The sequence below is a fragment of the Polyodon spathula genome, chromosome 7 (assembly GCF_017654505.1).
Source record: "Polyodon spathula isolate WHYD16114869_AA chromosome 7, ASM1765450v1, whole genome shotgun sequence".
In the NCBI taxonomy this organism is placed as follows: domain Eukaryota; kingdom Metazoa; phylum Chordata; class Actinopteri; order Acipenseriformes; family Polyodontidae; genus Polyodon; species Polyodon spathula.
Window position 1 is genome coordinate 19,854,063 of NC_054540.1, and position 19,543 is coordinate 19,873,605.

Below are 19,543 nucleotides of genomic sequence, written 5' to 3' on the forward strand. Positions count from 1 at the left end.
AATATATTTAATCTTTAACAAACTATCCCTTTGACTTTTGTTATTATACATGTGAAATGTTCTGGTCTGATATCACTGTCTTTTTTATATATTACATTTGTAATAAAGATTTAAAAAAAATGAAACAACATATTATTTTTTGCTATTTTTTGGCTATTTTGTAAACTTGCTTAATGTTTTTAAAAAAAAAAAGAAATAAACAAACAAAAAACCTTGACTGGATTCAAACGTTATTTTTTTTAAATTTAGGCTAAACAGTCTTTTATTTAAATTTTAGAGCATCAGAATTGCAATCATATTTTATTATATTCTTGAATTGATGAGTGTGTAGTTGTTACATTAGACTGGTAGGACTTTCAGATAATTTAGAACACTTTTTTGCCATGTGTAGACATAGGAAAATAAATTATTTTTAATTTTGTTTTATGAAAGACGTAACTGATCAAACGTGACAATATAACATGGATACATAGGCATAATACAATGATGCAAAATGCATTATATTTATAAGAATAACTAGAAAGACCCAGATGTTTTGGGGTCTTGGTTAAACCAACAAAAGAGTAGACAGTTATACAGTTGTTGCCAGCTGTACAAGGCTACGCTATTACAGTATTGAATCATGCGGTATAGAATAAGATCACATCATAAATGTACATTTAAATTCATCGTTAAATTCAGTTTGCTCTTTGAGTAAAATATTTGTTTATTCCAATATAAGCTTTCTAAAGGATGTGTGCCATAGTCTTTCTGTGTTTAAAAATGTGGACAGAGCAATATGGGTACAGGGGGAAGAAACTATAATAATAATAATAATAATAATAATAATAATACAATGTACCAGTTGGAATTGCCATAGCCAGTAACATTTTGATCAATTTCTTTTATGCTTAATTTACTTTTTTTAACTGTCCACATATTATTGGTTCTTGATAGTTTTCCCTGCCTTGTTGTTATCTACAATGTATCAATACAATGTTGATGCAGTCATAAGAATCTTCTTTTTGTTCTTCAATTGTAGCCATTTGTAAGACCCCAGCCATTTGTGCGTGCATTAAAGGCACATGCTAACTCTCTTTTTATTTTTCTCTACAAATTGTTAATACACACAGTGCAGTAATTGTTAGTTTGGTATGTTAAAGAGCTACAGAAATAGTACTATAGGTTTTTTTTTTTTTTTTTTTTTTATTAAGTTCAGTAATGATGGCAAAAAAAAATATGTAAAAACAGTATACAGTCGATTACATTTATATTCTGTACTACATGCAAATGAAATTAGTTATTTAAAAAAGTGTACTGAATTATTACTTATCACTTAATGTTCTAATGTCCTGTAATAACAAGACAGAATTTACAGATTCATTACAGCTGTCTAAATTATGTACAGTAAACCATAAATTTACCTCTATATATATATATATATATATATATATATATATATATATATATATATATATATATATATATAATAGTATGGAGATTATACTGCAATTTATCTTTTAATGTCTTTCAGTTATATTTAAAGTGAGTGCGTACATGCGATCTGTATTACAGAAGATGAATGCCAGTTGTCTCAGCCTCAGAGCAAACCTGAATCCATGTTAATAAGATTGATAAAAAACTATCCAGATAAAAACTGTCCAAGGTGAATTACTTTATTTAAACAGAATAATTTCCCCCTGGAACGTAAAAACGCATAAAGCATAAGAACAGCACCACCATGTGGTAACATTTTCACTGCATGACACAGACATCTCTAAAGGAAAGCTTTTTTTGCAATTTATGAAACACATTTTTTAAAAACTGCAACGTCTCACAGTGGTTTTTCATCATTTAACACTTTATCAAAAAGCAGACCCTGTTTACTATCCAAGCTGTTTACATTTCCCAAAGGTAGTTTTAGCTCTGAAGACACAAGCTTCTTTCGTGAACCTCACCCTGCCAGCCTAGTAGCCATGCAAATATTACTGCTTCAACAACTGGAGGTTACACATTACATCTTTAACCTTTTAGGATTTAGAAAAACAACATAACAATGCCACAGAGCGAAATGTCCTGAATACTTCTGTATTTATGTTGTACTTGTGCACCTTTAATGTTACTTTAATGGTGTTTTTGTTTGTATATATAGTATTGATACATATTTGAAAAAATAAAAAAAACCTATTTATATATTTTTTTTTTTATGGACAAAAATAATTATTTATTACAGATAATAATTTGCAAAGCATTACTGAATCATCATAATACATCTTTTTTTCCATTAATGCTCTCCTACTCTCAGCACATCTCTACTCTGGCACACTTCTGTCACTTTTTCCTCAACAACATACATAGAATTCACCCCTTCCTCATCAACTACTCCACTCAGCTCCCAGTTCAGGCACTGGTACTGTCCCACCTTGACTACTGGAACTCCCTTGCCTTGTCTTTTCCCTTCCTCGTTTCTCCCAAGCTACTCCACTGCTTCTTCGCCCCTCCACTGTCCTTATTGCTGCTCACATCCAGTTCAAAAACTCTGTACTCGACAATCGTTGACTCGACCTTTCTGTCCCCCCCACCCCACCCCACCCCATCCCCACCTCTGCCACTGGGGCAGATTGGCTGTACCCTCCTCTGCTCCCCCAACCGCTTCCAAAGCCCGCTCCTTCTCCACCCTTGCCCTCAGTGGTGGAACAACCTACCCACAAATATCAGGACTGCTCAGTCCCTGACCACCTTCAGGCGCCTCCTCAAACACATCTGTTCAGACAGGATCTGTAAATCTAACAACTCTCAACTATACTGGACTATATGACACTCAACTGTATCAGTACTTTTATCATCTTGTACGTACACATCATACTTTCTAATGTGATACTTTGTAAAAATTATAATTTGTCCTGGATAAGGGCGTCTGCTAAGAAATACATAACAATAATAATAATAATAATGACACAGCCAGTACAGTCAAGGAAATCTCCTGAAGTGCATGCTGCATTGCTGTACTCTTGTATTACTTCTTACTGCTGTCAATTTGTCAAACTGCTTTTAACTTTATTAATTAAATATTCAGAGGATTGGTCTCTGGGCTTTAACGTTTTATCATATTAATTAAATTGCTCATGATTTGAGCCCCAAGCCTATACTGCCAAAATACATATATAGAGAGAACATGAACCACCACAAATAGTTTTGTCTGTTTGCCTTCCTATTCCTTTTCATTCAAGTCCTTTGATATTTTCTTCAAACAACTGACTTTTCAATAACAGCCAACAACATAATGATAATATGGAGAAAAGTAAATCTGACACATATGGATCTGAAATTAAGGCAAGACAAAAGGTATTAGACTGCCACTTCTTGGGGAAAATAAGTTTCTATATCCTACACTTACCATACAGTATTAGTTGGGTTTGAAAGTGGAGCGAATTTCATCAGCTCCTGAACTTGTCTGTCTTTCTGTCCTATTTCTGAACCCATACTGAATCACTTCGATTTGTAATGAAATTTCACTGACAGATATATTCTCAATATTGTGATAACATCCCCTGACATGCACAATGGATCATGTTGTAGACGAATGGCACAATTAGAGGCACATGCACATTTTCAGGCATATGAAAATATTTCACCCTCATATTTTGTTCTCTAGCAGTTATGGGTTATGGTCATCATGCGTTGAAAGCACTACTAATAAGTCCCAGTAAGGATTAGCAGTTTTGATGTGTGGGTTTGTGGAGGATGGATATTTAACTGTGGCTAAAATGAACACCAACAGACTTTTAAAATAAATACATTTTAATGTATATTTTATAAATAACAGCAGGAGCAAAAATAAAAAGAATAGTACCAATGCCTCTAAAGCACAAAACAAAGCTGTGTATGCGTTACACTGCAATATGTACCATGACAGAAATTTACAGAATATGTCTATGTCATTTTTTTCATAAACAAAACTGAAAAAAAAAACAACAACAAAACTAACAAAAAACAACATCAATTAACTTTAAATGCAAACAACGGAGAGCTGCAATTACCACGAATAACCCACCGCCAAATCATAAACAAAACATATTAAATGTTCAATGGTTTCTGTTTTGTTTTAGTTTCCTGTGTTTCTAATTATTGCATATGAATGCTGTTCATAAGACGGGTGGCAATCGTGACTGCTGTGGATACTGATACACATGCAGTAGTGCTGAGACGCATGGGAATTCTAGACTTCGAATATTTTAATGACAAAATTATATATATATATATATATATATATATATATATATATATATATATATATATATATATATATATATATATATATAGCGGCATGGCGCTGCACTGTTTTCAGGTACCGCAGTACGGCCCATACTACATTTAATTTGTTTATTTTAGTGCACAATGTGAAAGAACAACGGTCTGTTCAACAGACAGAGCTCTACAAGCTCATATGGTCGCTGATATGTTATAGTTTAATTTTAATGCAGTTAATAACAATCGAAGCTGTGAACAAAATACACTCGACTCTGACTGCCACAGCTTGTGTCCCAGGTTACAAGGAAGTGCCCTCTTGAGGATGGTTTGTACAGCCTCGAAGGAATGCGGATGACCGACTAGAAAAATAGTACTGCTTCCAAGAATCTAAAAATCAATTACGGGGGCTGTTCTATATTCCAGGAAACGGGGGATTAAAATAACATTTCCCTCTAAAAATCATTAAAGACATGCAGGCATAAACATGTAAAGGCATTCTCATGTTATAAAGTACCCTAAGAAAATAAGAGTGAAACGAAAAACTTATTAGTGCAAGGTCCCCTTAAGGAAGCAAATTGCGTCCCACGTGTTGCGTGTTGTTGAGTGTTCCAGGTTGCCCACCTGTGCTCCCTGCATCCCTTACGTTTTCTCCAAGCCGTGATCTGCTTACATTACATCAACCTTGACAGGATCATTTTTGAGCAAACCTCCCAGGGAAACCGACTAGCCTCTTTCCAAACTCCGCCCCTCTCGATCATTGTTAGGAAACATTCAGTTTTAAAGCGACGTGTACAAAAAAGCATATCTCCAAAAACTGGAGCGCCTGTTGATTTTTTTGTCTCAGTAGTTCAGATCAGCGATTAAAATGCTGGACCCATCTTCAAGCGAAGAGGAGTCTGGTGATGAGGTCCTGGAAGAAGACCGACGAGACGCCCTACTGGCCGTCTCCCAGAGGTCCCTGCCTGCACCGGGGCGAGATTCAAGGAATGAAAGGCGATCAGGTACCGCTAGACCTGCAAGCCCAAGTCCCTCTATCATCAGCGAGAAAGAGAAGGAAGACCAAGACCGGTTACAGAGAGAAGAGGATGAAAGGAGGACACGGCTACAGATATATGTGTTTGTGCTAAGGTGCATAGCATATCCTTTTAATGCCAAGCAACCTACAGATATGTCCAGAAGGCAGCAAAAGGTATGTAGACGCACTGTATAATGACCAAGCGTGATACATGTGTGTATTGATCAATTTACTGACGCTTGTTTTCTATGTCTGTTGTGAGATGAAGTCGCTGACAGGTTATCTTATTTTTTGCACATCAGAGGGACTTTTCACGCAACAACAGGTGCGGCAGATCTGCAGCTAGAACACATAACTTTGTGGACTGAAAGTTACTTTGCTGTCATTTAAAGTAATGCAAATGGTAGAGGACACGTAAAGGTGGCATTTAAAAAATGTAAATTGCGTAAGAGGAAATAGACAACAGAGTGCGTGTCTGTGTGTCTGTCTGTCTGTCAGGGAAAACTCCTGTTCATGAATAGTTATTCAGACTGAATAAACTTCAGTACTAAATGTTCGGTTACAGCACAGATGTTGTTTGAGAAAACCTGATGCTTATGTTTGTGTACCAGTACACGTGACGGTGGCACTGATACAATCTGTACATTCTGACACCCGCTGACACTAAGATGTTTTTTATCCTTCAGCTACATATACTTGGTAAACCCACATGCAAAACCATTCCCCTAATATTTGCGTTACAGTATAAAAATATCCTGCCCCTAAGGAAAACGTACATTACCAGGTAAGCTTGAATGAGCATTGGAAAACTTTTCAAATGAACATTTTTCAACACTTAAGCTTATTAAAAAAGAAAAACAGAGAGAAGCCTCCATAAAGAGTCAAATATAATGTTCACAAAAGCTCTGAGAAATAATTTAAATAAAGCTGAAGCCCTGGAGATAATATGCAAAGTGTTGGAACTTTATTTTGGTGAACAACCTGTTTACATAGTATTGTTTAGGGGGTGTGCATAATTCCTCAGTGGAAACCCTGGATATGAAACAAACCTTCTTTGTACTATATTTACTTTGCTACAGTTTCAAAGACTGGGACCCCTTTTCACTGTTGCACCCTGAGACTGCTGGTAAGCTCTCAGTACAGTATACATGAAAACAATTGATTAGTCACTAATTATGGCCAATTTTAAAATACTTTTGCATGAAAGGAACATTATTATATTGAACTTTATGCAGGGCAGTGATCATTTCCTAGTTATTATGTCGTATTTGGTACTTAAATGTATACAATTCATGCATCACCCATGCTGCTGATTCTGCACAATCTACCTGTCCGTGCTCCTTTGTTGTTGACCTATAAGGATAAAACAGACAAGGGCTTTTATTATATTTATGGATTACATTCTGTTGATCACCAAAGTTTGGTCACATTTCCAAAGAGTACTTGAGCTGAGGCAAGTGAAATTTAGCATCTGTGTTACAGCATTCAAGGATAATGAGGGACAGCTACAATTCTTTAGGATTTGTTAAAATAGCCTAAAGAATTGCATTTCAGTAGAATTCAAATAGTCATTCATAAGATAAAAAAGGAAGGTTCCGTTAAATTTTCTTTAATTCAGTGCACCCTCTATCTGTGCTCTACGTGATGTTTAAATTGAAAACTGGATTTGAAGTCCAGTCCTTCATATAAATGAATCATTCTCAATTGAGTCAGGCTGGTATGTTAAGGGGAAAGCGGCGCTATCATTATTATACTCGCTGGGTATGCATATCCAAGGCAACAGGGAAATAGTGGAGTTGCTTGTACTTGAGCCACGTATTCCAGTTCTGCAGAACCACTGATCTGATTGGGATGAACGTTGGTTAGGATATTCTTTATCACAAGTTAATGAAAGAACTTGAATCTAGGGGAGGAAACTTTCTGCCTGTGTGTAGATGTGACCAATTACTTCATAAGAAGGCATTGTAATTGTCTGCTGTGAGATTTATGTTCTTGCTGGCAGGGATACAGAAAAAGAAGTTAAAACAAAAGTAGTGCCCAGACATTCAGGCAGAGAAGATCCTCATCAACTACCTGGGGCCAGTCTGGCATAAAAACACCAAGGAACTGTAAATATTTGGAGCTATCCCCTTAGAGAGAATGTTACTATACCAATGTGTTCATAAGGCTGCTGTCTGTAGTGAAACGTGTGTTTCTCTGGTTTCTCATTTGCTGACCTGCAGTAAGAGTCATGTAGATTCAAGGTTGGTTTCTAGCCAGTCAGTTAATCCTTGCTGAAAGATAAGGTAGCTCCTTAAATGTCAAAGTCTTTAAATTAAAAGTACTCTAAAAACCACTGAAAAAAATAACATTTTTGTATTGTGTGCACTGTAGATTGCAGAGCTTTTTTTTTCTTTGCATCTCTGCTTCATGAAAAACTGAGATTTGCATCGCAACTGAAAAAAAAAGCAAGACACAGATGCCTAAATGCAGTGGTAGTCATGACAGTAAAATACTATACTGTAATGTAATTTTAATTCAAAGCACATTACACATAACACCAGTTAAGGTAGGCACTCTCATGAGATGATCACGTCGGAAGTATACTGTAGTAAAATAGGATTTTGCAGCCGTGAGTAAGCATACTCGTGATCATATAACAAGCTGCTTACCCACAAGGACTTGTTTTGATTGTTTTAATATATTGTCCTCAGTGGTAGAACACCATTGACAGTTGTATACTGTATTTAAACTGCTGATGCGTGGAGGCGCTTCTGCTAATTGTAATCATATCGATCTGCTTTTAAGAATCAACTGCTTATAAGAATCAAATCGTCCGGCACGGATGTGATTCTTATAAACGGCCTGCACTGCATATATATATATATATGAAAAAAATTGGATGTCCACAAAAGGTTTAAATGATTAAATAAATAACTAAATAATTTCAGTCATTTATTTAAATTGTTGGCAAACCTTTGTACATATATCGACACACATTCAGTAGTCCCTCACTAATACAGACACCGTCATGCTGTACAACGTATGTCACCCAATAATAACCAATTTAGTGTGACGCTGTGAATTGCACGAGGCAGTCTGGCACAGTCCATGCTATGATTTGATTTAAGACGTCAGTGTTTTTTTTTTTTTTTTAAATCGGGTACCTCATTATTTCAGACAACCTGTTTGTCTCCCAACATCCAACAGAACATTGAGGTTTAACGCTCCCTATATATATTTTATACAAAGCTATATATTCCCGATATATATATATATATATATATATATATATATATATATATATATATATATATATATATGTGTGTGACAGACAAAGGTATTGGCACCCTACATATGGTAATTTTCTCATCATTGCAACATGTAAAGCATGGTGAAAGCATTGTAAAGCCCAGGTATGGTACCCAATGCTTTGGGTCTCTGTCATGTTGGAAGATAAATTGTCTGCTAATCAGCCTACAAGTGGCTTCCTGGTATCATTAATGTTTGATATGTGACTGCATTAATTCAATCGTCAATCACATGAATGTCTCCAGTCCCTGAACTGCTAAAACACCCCTATATAATGATCGAACCACTTCCATGTTCAGATGTAGGTACAATGTTTTCTTCATTGAAGGCTTTACCTTTTTTTTCTAAACATACTGCGGTCCATTTTGGGGGAAAGTTATATTTTAGTATCATTGGAACAGAGAATTTTGTTGAAGAATGTTTCAGATTCTTGTTCATATTATTTGGCAAATTTTAGACAGTTTGATTTAAGTTTTGTTCAAAAGAGGTTTTCAGTGAGGTCTGCATGCATACAATCCTCTTCTGTGTTCAGATGCGTCTGTACAGTTGTTTCGTGCACTATTATGCCTGATTCATCTAAACCTTTCTTTAAGTCCTTGGCTGTTAATCTTGGATTTTGTTTTGACTTTATAATGCAACTTAGTTACCGTGTAATGCTTTTCAATCAATGAATATATGTTTTCAATTAGTTCTATTATATTTTTTACTGGCTTTTACTGTAAAGGAGCCAATATTTGAAATTGCTTACATGCTTTTTTTTCAGTCTGGTTTTGAAACTCAAGAACTTGTTTTGCTTGTTGAGCATACTTTGCTGCATGCTGTGATTCTAACAGTGCATAATGTTATCATTGAGTAGTTGAAGCACCCTGAAGCAAAAAGACTGCAATTCAGAATATGATCTGATTTGCAAGTAAGTCACCATGCAAATTACAAGCTTGCAGAGCTGTAGTCTCTCCATAGGTGATGAATCATTAAAGGAGTGGTTTTCAATCTGTGGTCTGCCGGCTCCCTTCAGGTGGTCCGTGGAAAGGTTACATAATTACGAAAAGGAAGCGGCAGCATAATTAATAGATCCTGTTGCAAACCCAAAAGACCTTAAAAGCATAAAGAAAATGCATATATGGAGAATATCTCCAAGTTAAAAAAAGGTCTAAACTCTCCTTCATATATAGTTTTGGAGTGTCTAAAATGTATTCTTTACTAGGGAGTTTTAATTTATTGTGCTTATGTGCACACAACACAGCAGCTTGCAAAGTAAGGGACAACACTCGACAGGGCGTGCCTTGTGTTGCATTAGCATACGGCTGTAGTTGGGTTGGAGGCATGAAGCGAAGCCGATTACCTTCAGTCAACAAAGACGTATGTAAATGCACAAGCCCTGGTGTGTATCCCGCTTATAAAATGGATACAATAAAAAAAAAAAATATATATATATATATATATATATATATATATATATATATATATATATATATATATATATATATATATATATATATAAAAAAAAAAAAAAAATGAACACATTTATTATATGTCCTTCCACTTTGGAGAAAGTCCCTCAAACAAGGTTTTATTTGGTGTAAACATCAAACTGGAGGTTTCCATTTATTGTAATTAATTAAAATGAATGAATACCCTGTGCTGGTCTCGATTGCTCTGTAAACAGAGCAGACATAAACTGCAATGTTAGCCTTGTTAGTGACCAAGCATTTAAAAAATGCCAATCATTTATTTTTGTTGATAATGAACAGCTACAGAAAAGGAGGCAAAGACAAAGTTGACCCGGAGAAGGTAATACAAAAGACATTATTGGCATTTTTAAATGCTTGGTCACTAACAGACTGTCTATTGCGGTTTGTGTCAGCACTGTTTACAGAGCGATTGAGACCAGCACGGAAACTAAAGTAAAAAAATTGAGGACACTTTGACCAGCCGAATTACGCACTGAAGCATAGAATTATTGTAACAGAGCCTTTACATTTTCAAGACAAACCGTTTTTAAGTCGATTACCATTTCTTTATGTTTCCTCCAATCAATAAAAACACCAGCTGCCCAAGCCATTTTAGTTTCCTTCGATTTCATTAAGTTGTTGTCTTGTTAGATCTTAGATCTTTTATTTTTTTTCAACTGATGAAACATCAGTTGAAAAAAATAAAAGATCTGCTTGTAATTCTAGCCACTTGTCTACTTATGCCTCCAAAGATTTTTAAAAACATTAAAATACCTCTCTCAACAATGTGCATAGGTAAGTTTAATATATTGTTTATTGATAATGTATTAATTGAGCTGTGCTTCGTCAAATAAGTTTGACCATGTATTGTATTGTATCGCCATGTATTGTACTATTTAGCTGCACGGAAAAACAATCCTCAACAGCCAATCAGCGTGCAGCATCCAAACCTTCCGTTTTATAAGTAAGCAATAAGACCCAACAGGGTGGGCGGTATTGGGCAATACTGGACTGCCCAGGGGGCGGAATGAGGCCATACCCACCCACTGGAGGGTCTGTTGTAGTTAGAAAATGGGAAACTTTTATGAAAAAAAGACAAAAACAAGTTTTGTGATTTAAAACTTGAATGTAGAAGTTTTATTTTTTTTTTTTCAAAACAAGAAAAAAGTTGTCTTCAAACAAAACCCTGTCTTATGGGTTTGGTAAAGACAGTTATTTGTTGTGGGTTTAATGACAGTTAAATGTGCAGTTGCTTGGGTTGAAACTGGGGCCAGTGTGTATGTTGAGCTGTCAGCCGGTCTGAGGACTTGTGAGGTGGCTGTTTACAGTAAAGGCACGCGCAGAGAACAGTAGCTGGCCACAGAGAAGTTTTCTCCTGCGGCTATTCTGACCTTTGTGAAAAATTTACGAAGGTGATTATTTTAAGTGTCAGTGTCATTGTGCCAGTCAGCAGTGATGTTATTGTGCCCAGCCCACTGTTTAAATACTGTGATAGCCCACTTGTTGTTTTTTTGTGCGTCTGTTTCTTCACGCTCCGTCTATATCAGGTCTAGCTGCCTGTCATCTATTGTTACAAATCTTTTAGTTACCGTTTGTTCATATTTTGTTCTTCTCTGGTGGCATTTGTGAGTTGTTTGCCGGTGGGAACATTCTCTTCACGGTATCTTCTGGGTTAAGTTCACAACTGAAAGAAATGTTGTCGGACATTTTTTTTTTCTTCTGGTGGTGGTTTCTTGAGCAGGTGGCACAAGGATATCTGTCCAGATGAAACGGTACCTTTTATTTCCTGGGTCGTGTATTGAAGGTTAAAGTAGCCCTGTTCCAAGGGTACTAGCCAATGAGATGCCAGGAAATAAAAAGCCAGTTATCTAAATAAAGAATATAGCTGGAGATTTGTAGCTCTGACTGTGCTGGTACCTCATGGATGTAACTTCACAGATTATTAATTCACATAAATCAATTACTGCTGTAATTATCAATTAACTACCCTCTTGGTAGATTTATGTTATGAAAAGTCAATTAAAACTGTTATTTAAAACTCAAATTTTAAAACACCTTTGCTCATAGAAACAGGCCCACCCATTGCATTAAAATAAAGAAAGGTAAGTCTGCAGTTATTCTTAATATTATAGTGATTTTTTTTTGTAGTGCTTATTTTCCTGTCAGCTATACTGTTTGTTGTGAGGTGCGCAAACAAAAAAGTTTGACAACCACTGTAGTAGAGTATACCTGGGGACCATTTTGTTTTCTTCTGTATGTCACAACATTTTTACACATAGTCGAGGGCTTTAGCAGTAGGCCATGCCATTTATGTTCTACCTTATTATGAGAATACAAGTGCCAGCCACATTTGACCCACCTTATAACCTGCTCCCCTGTATAATGGGATGCCTTCTAATGAGTGCATCTAGAAAATTGCCTAATCATTTGTGATGAAATCTGATCTGGATTTTGAGAGCATCAGAATACTATTTCTGTATGCCAAACTTTGGCCATAGTGATCTACCTTTTCATATTATTGATAGTCCTGGCAGGATTATATAAACACCTTGGCAAACGTACTGGTTACCTTCACCTCTATCTTAATATGGCTGTTTTGCTTCCCCGATCATTGAAGACCAAATAATATTTTTCAGTCAAGTGTGAGTATTCATATCATCCTATGCAAACTGACTAGCTTTCATATTCTCCTCCGTTTGCATGGAGTCACAGTATTCAAACAGGACATTCACATTTCACAATACCACAATGTATTTGTTTTTATGTGGGGTTTTTGTGATGAAACAATCATTTTTGTTATCTTTTTATATAGATTTTGATCATTATTGTAACAGGTATTTATGGTCATTAGGGTGCTAGTCAAAATATGCCAGTGTACCCTTAATTGGGCTTGCAACTGGGCATTGCAGGAGGCCATAGCAGCTGGTTTAGGGACTTGTGCACCAGCCTGCAGAGCTGGCCAGGGAGACCTGTGTGTGCTCGGCGGGATTTTGCACACGCGTCATAGCTTCGTGTTAGCTGTCAGTCACCCACGCAATTAATAGAAGATGTTTACATTGTGTTGGTTTTTGGTTATCGCTAAAGGATGTGTAAGACCCCTGTGCACTGTATGTTGAGTAGCTTTAGGGAGAGATAAATAACTGGGTCAGCCTATTGTTACAATATCTGGAGGTATACTGAAGGTATGTATTGAGTACTGGCTCTATACAGCCATGCGTATCGAACAAAACAAGGGTTTCAGTCCCGAAATAATAAGACACTAATCATAACACACAACACAGACACAGTCACTTCTCCAGGCAGTGAGTGCTCTTTCTGTAGGTGTGGTGCAAGACAACAATTGTTGCTGGCTTGTAGCGATGCCTCCCGGTTAGTGTTAATCATCTAACAATGACAATTAGTCAGAATAACAAACAAACAAAACACAAAACACTCATGGTACATTTACACTCAGTAATGGACCTTTACAGGTCCTTGCAGTAACAATAACAAAGGAACAGACTGCTTCATCACATCCCCTGAAATACCATAGTCATGCCCACTTCGATAGCTAGTGCAATCACTTATCCTCCAATCCATGACTTCTGGTATTGTGACTCCGACTCCATCCTGAATGGCTGGCTTCTGACTGACCCTGGAATGAACTGTCAAACCATCCAGTTTGGAGCACACTGTTCGTGTTATACAGCGCCCCCACAGGTCGAGAGGGAGATTGTTGACTAAGATTCATTTGCTGTCTGTCACAGTGTCACACTTTACATTTTACATCTAGAGATCAGCTTGTTTCTTTAAACGTTTGGATGTCCATACCCTACAATCTACACACATTCCACAGAATCTGGCACATTAGACGAGCTTTGCAAAACAATTTGAAAGAGTCTACGCTATCAGTCTGTACTGATTGATTTAAGACTTCAATGTTGTCAGTATACTTCCTTCTGTGGACATGAAATGTAACGCCTTGTATTTGGAAGCCGCTCAAGAAATGTAGCATTTCAAGTCCTTAAAATACTCCTCTAACCATTGATATTCGTATAGCTTTGTTTTAAGACCAAAAAATGGATTGTTAAAACAATCGTATGATGGAGTATTTGTCCATAGAGCTCACTTCAACAGAGACATACGTCAAAATTGTGTTGTGTGACAGTATGCTGCTGGTTAAGGGCATCCTCTGTTGTATTTATAAAATTGGTTACTGCCAAGCAGTGACTCTTGTGTAAAAAACACATTACTGTTTATTTGATTTGTCTTGTTAGCCTCTGGTGGTGAACCTTTTACTAATCTGTAATTTTAACACTTCACAGAATATATCTTGACAACTCTTGCTGCTAAGTAATTGCACAGAAGCCATGATTTGATATCAGCTGCTTGTAAGCCTTACTGTCTCTGACAGCTGTCAAAACCTGGACAAAAATGGGGATATTCAACAGATATGTGGAGTACAAACCATTAATTATGAAATGTATCCATAATTTACATTATAACCCAACTGATCCTGACATTCACCATAAATGCATGTGAAATGTCAAATCCTCAGATATCTATATCTGTCTCCATAATACTGGTCCCTTGACTTTCCTAGACTGAACTTAGCCTAGGAGTCATTTTAATGATGGTCCCACTGTCGTTATGGCTGCTTTAAAGATTTACAAATAACAAATGATAAATACAGCTGATAATTAAGATGTGTTTTAACATTACATAATTGTACATGCATATCATAGTTTAATTTTTTTGGTAAAGCTTAACTTTTAAGCACTAAGTCTTCTGCTTTAGGGTACATCTTGTTTGCTTAACTAATATACTGTAGTATTGGTGTCATTATTGAGATCCAGTATGTCTAATTCTTTGTGGTTTATCTCAAGAGCTTTATCGATTGAAAGTTGACTGTATCGGGGGTTGTTATGCTAATATATATACAAACAGGCATCCATTTATATTATTATGGTGTATCTATACAAAGGCTTGCTGCATGTCTGATTATTATCACTATAGCAACATCTACAGGTGCATTTTGGAAAAAAAAAAAAAGTGTATAAGTAGTACAAGCAGATTTTGTTGTTTAGCCTCCCTGCTTATTAAAGTAAGGAGCCACTACGGTCTGTATTTGTTTCATTATTTTTTGTGAGTTGTTAACAGTTGTTCCGATGTGCTTTCTAAAATAAAATGGTTGATTGATGTGGTATCAACAACAGTGTCTTCTCCTGTCTTTTCTGCTCTTAGAAAGAAAATGTGAATGCTTGTCGAAAGTGTTTTATTATTGAAGTTCATAGTGGCCCTGTAGGATTGCTGCATTGGGGACATTGGAAAGGCGTGCCAGTGTGGCTTATAATTTAACAGAACTCAAATAAAATCTCATAGGAAGTAGCAATTCATTCAGGAAACATCCCTAGATACGACTTGCATCAGAAGTATATCAATCTTAGCGAAAACAAGAGAAAACACCAATAGTCCCATACTGCAGAAACATGACAATTACAGTGGCTTGCGAAAGTATTGACCCCCCTTGGCATTTTTCCTATTTTGTTGCCTTACAACCTGCAATTAAAATTGATTTTTTGGGGGGTTTGTATCATCTGATTTACACAACATGCCTACCACTTTGAAGATGCAAAATATTTTTTATTGTGAAACAAACAAGAAATAAGAAAAAAAAACAGAAAACTTGAGCGTGCATAAGTATTCACCCCCCCAAAGTCAATACTTTGTAGAGCTACCTTTTGCAGCAATTACAGCTGAAAGTCTCTTGGGGTATGTAGCTATAAGCTTGGCATATCTAGCCACTGGCATTTTTGCCCATTCTTCAAGGCAAAACTGCTCCAGCTCCAGTTGGATGGGTTCCGCTGGTGTACAGCAATCTTTAAGTCATACCACAGATTCTCAAATGGATTGAGGTCTGGGCTTTGACTAGGCCATTCCAAGACATTTAAATGTTTCCCCTTAAACCACTCGAGTGTTGCTTTAGCGGTATGCTTAGGGTCATTGTCCTGCTGGAAGGTGAACCTCCGTCCCAGTCTCAAATCTCTGGAAGACTGAAACAGGTTTCCCTCAAGAATTTCCCTGTATTTAGCGCCATCCATCATTCCTTCAATTCTGACCAGTTTCCCAGTCCCTGCCGATGAAAAACATCCCCACAGCATGATGCTGCCACCACCATGCTTCACTGTGGGGATGGTGTTCTCGGGGTGATGAGAGGTGTTGGGTTTGTGCCAGACCTAGCATTTTTCTTGATGGCCAAAAAGCTAAATTTTAGTCTCATCTGACCAGAGTACCTTCTTCCATATGTTTGGGGAGTCTCCCACATGCCTTTTGGCGAACACCAAACGCGTTTGCTTATTTTTTTCTTTAAGCAATGGCTTTTTTCTGGCCACTCTTCTGTAAAGCCCAGCTCTGTGGAGTGTACGGCTTAAAGTGGTCCTATGGACAGATACTCTAATCTCCGCTATGGAGCTTTGCAGCTCCTTCAGGGTTATCTTTGGTCTCTTTGTTGCCTCTCTGATTAATGCCCTCCTTGCCTGCTCCGTGAGTTTTGGTGAGCGGCCCTCTCTTGCCAGGTTTGTTGTGGTGCCATATTCTTTCCATTTTTTAATAATTGCTTTAATGGTGCTCCGTGGGATGTTCAAAGTTTCGGATATTTTTTTATAACCCAACCCTGATCTGTACTTCTCCACAACTTTGTCCCTGACCTGTTTGGAGAGCTCCTTGGTCTTCATGGTGCCGCTTGCTTGGTGGTGCTCCTTGCTTAGTGGTGTTGCAGACTCTGGGGCCTTTCAGAACAGGTGTATATATACTGAGATCATGTGACAGATCATGTGACACTTAGATTGCACACAGGTGGATTTTATTTAACTAATTATGTGACTTCTGAAGGTAATTGGTTGCACCAGATCTTATTTAGAGGCTTAATAGCAAAGGGGGTGAATACATATGCACGCACCACTTTTCCATTATTTATTTTTTAGAATTTTTTTAAACAAGTTATTTTTTTCATTTCACTTCACCAATTTGGACTATTTTGTGTATGTCCATTACATGAAATCCAAATAAAAATCAATTTTAATTCCAGGTTGTAATGCAACAAAATAGGAAAAATGCCAAGGGGGGTCAGTACTTTGCAAGCCACTGTAAGTATGTTCAAGCACAGATGTTGCAATAATATATTCACCTCACACTGTTCAGAAGTACTTGTGAATGCCAAGCCAGGATATGAATAACAGAATCTTACAAAATATGAATTTAAATTTGGCTGCCAGGAAAGTGACAAGGATTTAGTAGTTAAGTAGACACTTATAGAGAACAATACCTCAACCAGAGAAGTCACTGACTACCATTGGCCATTGCTGGGTACATATTAAGCTGCTCCAGTCCTGTCTGTCACAGCAGGTCTAAATAATAAACTCCTTTAATCCCAGAAACACATCAGGCAGACTGGATTGACTCTAGGTGCGTTTACACTAGCGTTCCGGAATCTTTCGGATAAGATTCTGGGACAGTCTGTTCCGGAACAGTGTGTTTACACTTGCTTGAAGCAGCGGGGGCTCATAGGAGCAGATTCTCAGCATGCATACTTTGGGGGGGGGGGGGATCAAATGCCCTGCTGTAGTGACAGATTTTTCTGCTGCCCATTTAGTGCTCGTTTGGATCCTCTCTTCTCTCCAGATAGATATTAAAACCCTGCTTTCTTCATCAGTGAAAATGCACAAGTGTCCTTCAGACATTATTTCCGAAATCTGTAATGCCACAAAGCAATTAGGTTTAGCCAGTAATTGCTACACATTGAAAAATGCAAACTACATAACCAAAAAAAAAAACCCCAAAACATGCAGCCACCACTGTTAATTGATATATCAAACATATTCTCAACACTTAATATAAAAAATATAGAAATGTGTTACACTTACTTCTTTAGATGCTATGAGTTGGAATTCTGCAGTCTTTCCAGAACACATCCTCAGCGGGTTAACACTGAAAAAAAATAATGACCAGAATCTGTCCTCTTTTCCTCTCAGTCCGGAATACGAACTCAACATTTTAGAGGATACGAGGATGGAATGTAATCAGTAGCGTTTACACTAGCAAAAAGTGACCGGAATCCATCCTCTTATCCTCTTGATCTGGAATATTTGTGCCGGTGGAAGCGCATCTGTAGAGGTGGCTATTGTGATCAGGTTTACCCAGATATAAAAATAATATCATAAATAAGTGCTTTTTTTTTTTTTTTTCCTAAGTTTGATAGACCTGACAGAATACTGATTGTGTTAGGAATTGTATTTTATTCTTTAGGTATACTCTGGAATATTGCTGTTGTTTTGTGTCCACAGTACAAATGAAAGGAGGCATATTGAGGGTTTAAAAATACTGCATTTTCAGACAAATGCTTCACAATTTTAGCAAGTTAAATTGGTTGCCTGAAATAATGACTTGTCCTGTATGTGTTGGCGCTTTGTCCTTGTTAAAGAGAAATGTAATAAGTGAACTTAATAAGTGGGGAGAAAGAATGCTCTGGAAGTGCTCTACTTACTGTAAGGGCAGAATGAAAGGCATATATTTGATGGCCTAGTGCAGTGGTAGGCCCGCAGACATGTGTCATCTGACCCGCGGAACTTCATTTTAATATTACCGTAAGGCGGCTGTCATGTCAATGACCTTCATTTCTTGCGAGTAAGCAGAAAATTAAGTGTTTTGCAAAATCGATTCCAAAGTACAGATTAACCCATTTTATATCACCCACTTAATATCATACCCCGTTTACTATCATTATTTTTCAAAAATCACTCGACATGCACCATAGGTTCACTGCTGCATGACAGGGCTTTACTAAGTAACCACAGTATACAGTTAATTTCCAACGGAGCTAACAACCAGAAGGACCTAACAATTTTGGCTGATAAACTGACATTTTGTGCAGCCTGTCAAATGCTTTGTGGGTGGTACTAACGGAATACAGTTCAGTTACAAAACACCAACGGCACATGGCACTTTCCTACATAGACAGGAACGCAGAATAACATAAAACAAATTTCAAAAGTAGTAAATTTAAAAGTTCATGGCTTTATGACAAATTTAATGAGAAAAATGGCACTTTCCTTCAGCGATCAGCTTTAGAACATCAGGTGTGATAGACGTGACGGCGATACGTAGGCAGTCCTCCAAAGATTCTTGTGTCGGCCTGTTTCATGCCTCTGTTTTTAATATTGTATTCATTGTGGAATAAGCCGCTTCGCATGTGTAAGTCGATCCGAGCATGGAGAGCACAAACAGAGGCAGCTTCTTCATGGTCGTCTAGTTCTCTGGACATATATAGGCGACCAGAATGATTCCAGATTTGCTTTGTTAATTCAGTTTTCAGCAACGACAATGCCTGCAAATCTACTAGTTATAGGGTAGGGCATTGCAAGTGGCCCGATCTGTGGCTGCCCACGGGTCATTTGGCCACCCGTCAAATTTAATTGCCGGCAACTGGCCTAGTGATTTAGCTAAAAATGGTTATTTGCAAGGAATCCTATTGGCATTTGTCTGAATCATTATTATGGTACTGTTTTTAATTTTACACTCA

At 37.1% G+C, this 19,543-nt stretch overlaps 1 protein-coding gene across 6 annotated transcripts in view; it reads left to right on the forward strand.

Annotated features, from left to right (window-relative positions):
* Positions 1 to 4,353: 4,353 nt before the first annotated feature.
* Positions 4,354 to 19,543, forward strand: part of LOC121318323 (calcium-dependent secretion activator 2-like) — a 182,665-nt gene continuing 167,475 nt past the window's right edge. For 5 of the 6 annotated variants that reach the window (XM_041254845.1, XM_041254846.1, XM_041254847.1 and 2 more), the window contains exon 1: positions 4,354 to 5,419. In XM_041254845.1, the coding sequence (XP_041110779.1) occupies positions 5,096 to 5,419 (324 nt within the window). In that variant the 5' untranslated portion in view covers positions 4,354 to 5,095. The remainder of the gene's footprint in view (positions 5,420 to 19,543) is intronic. The other variant, XM_041254849.1, reaches the window with a different exon arrangement.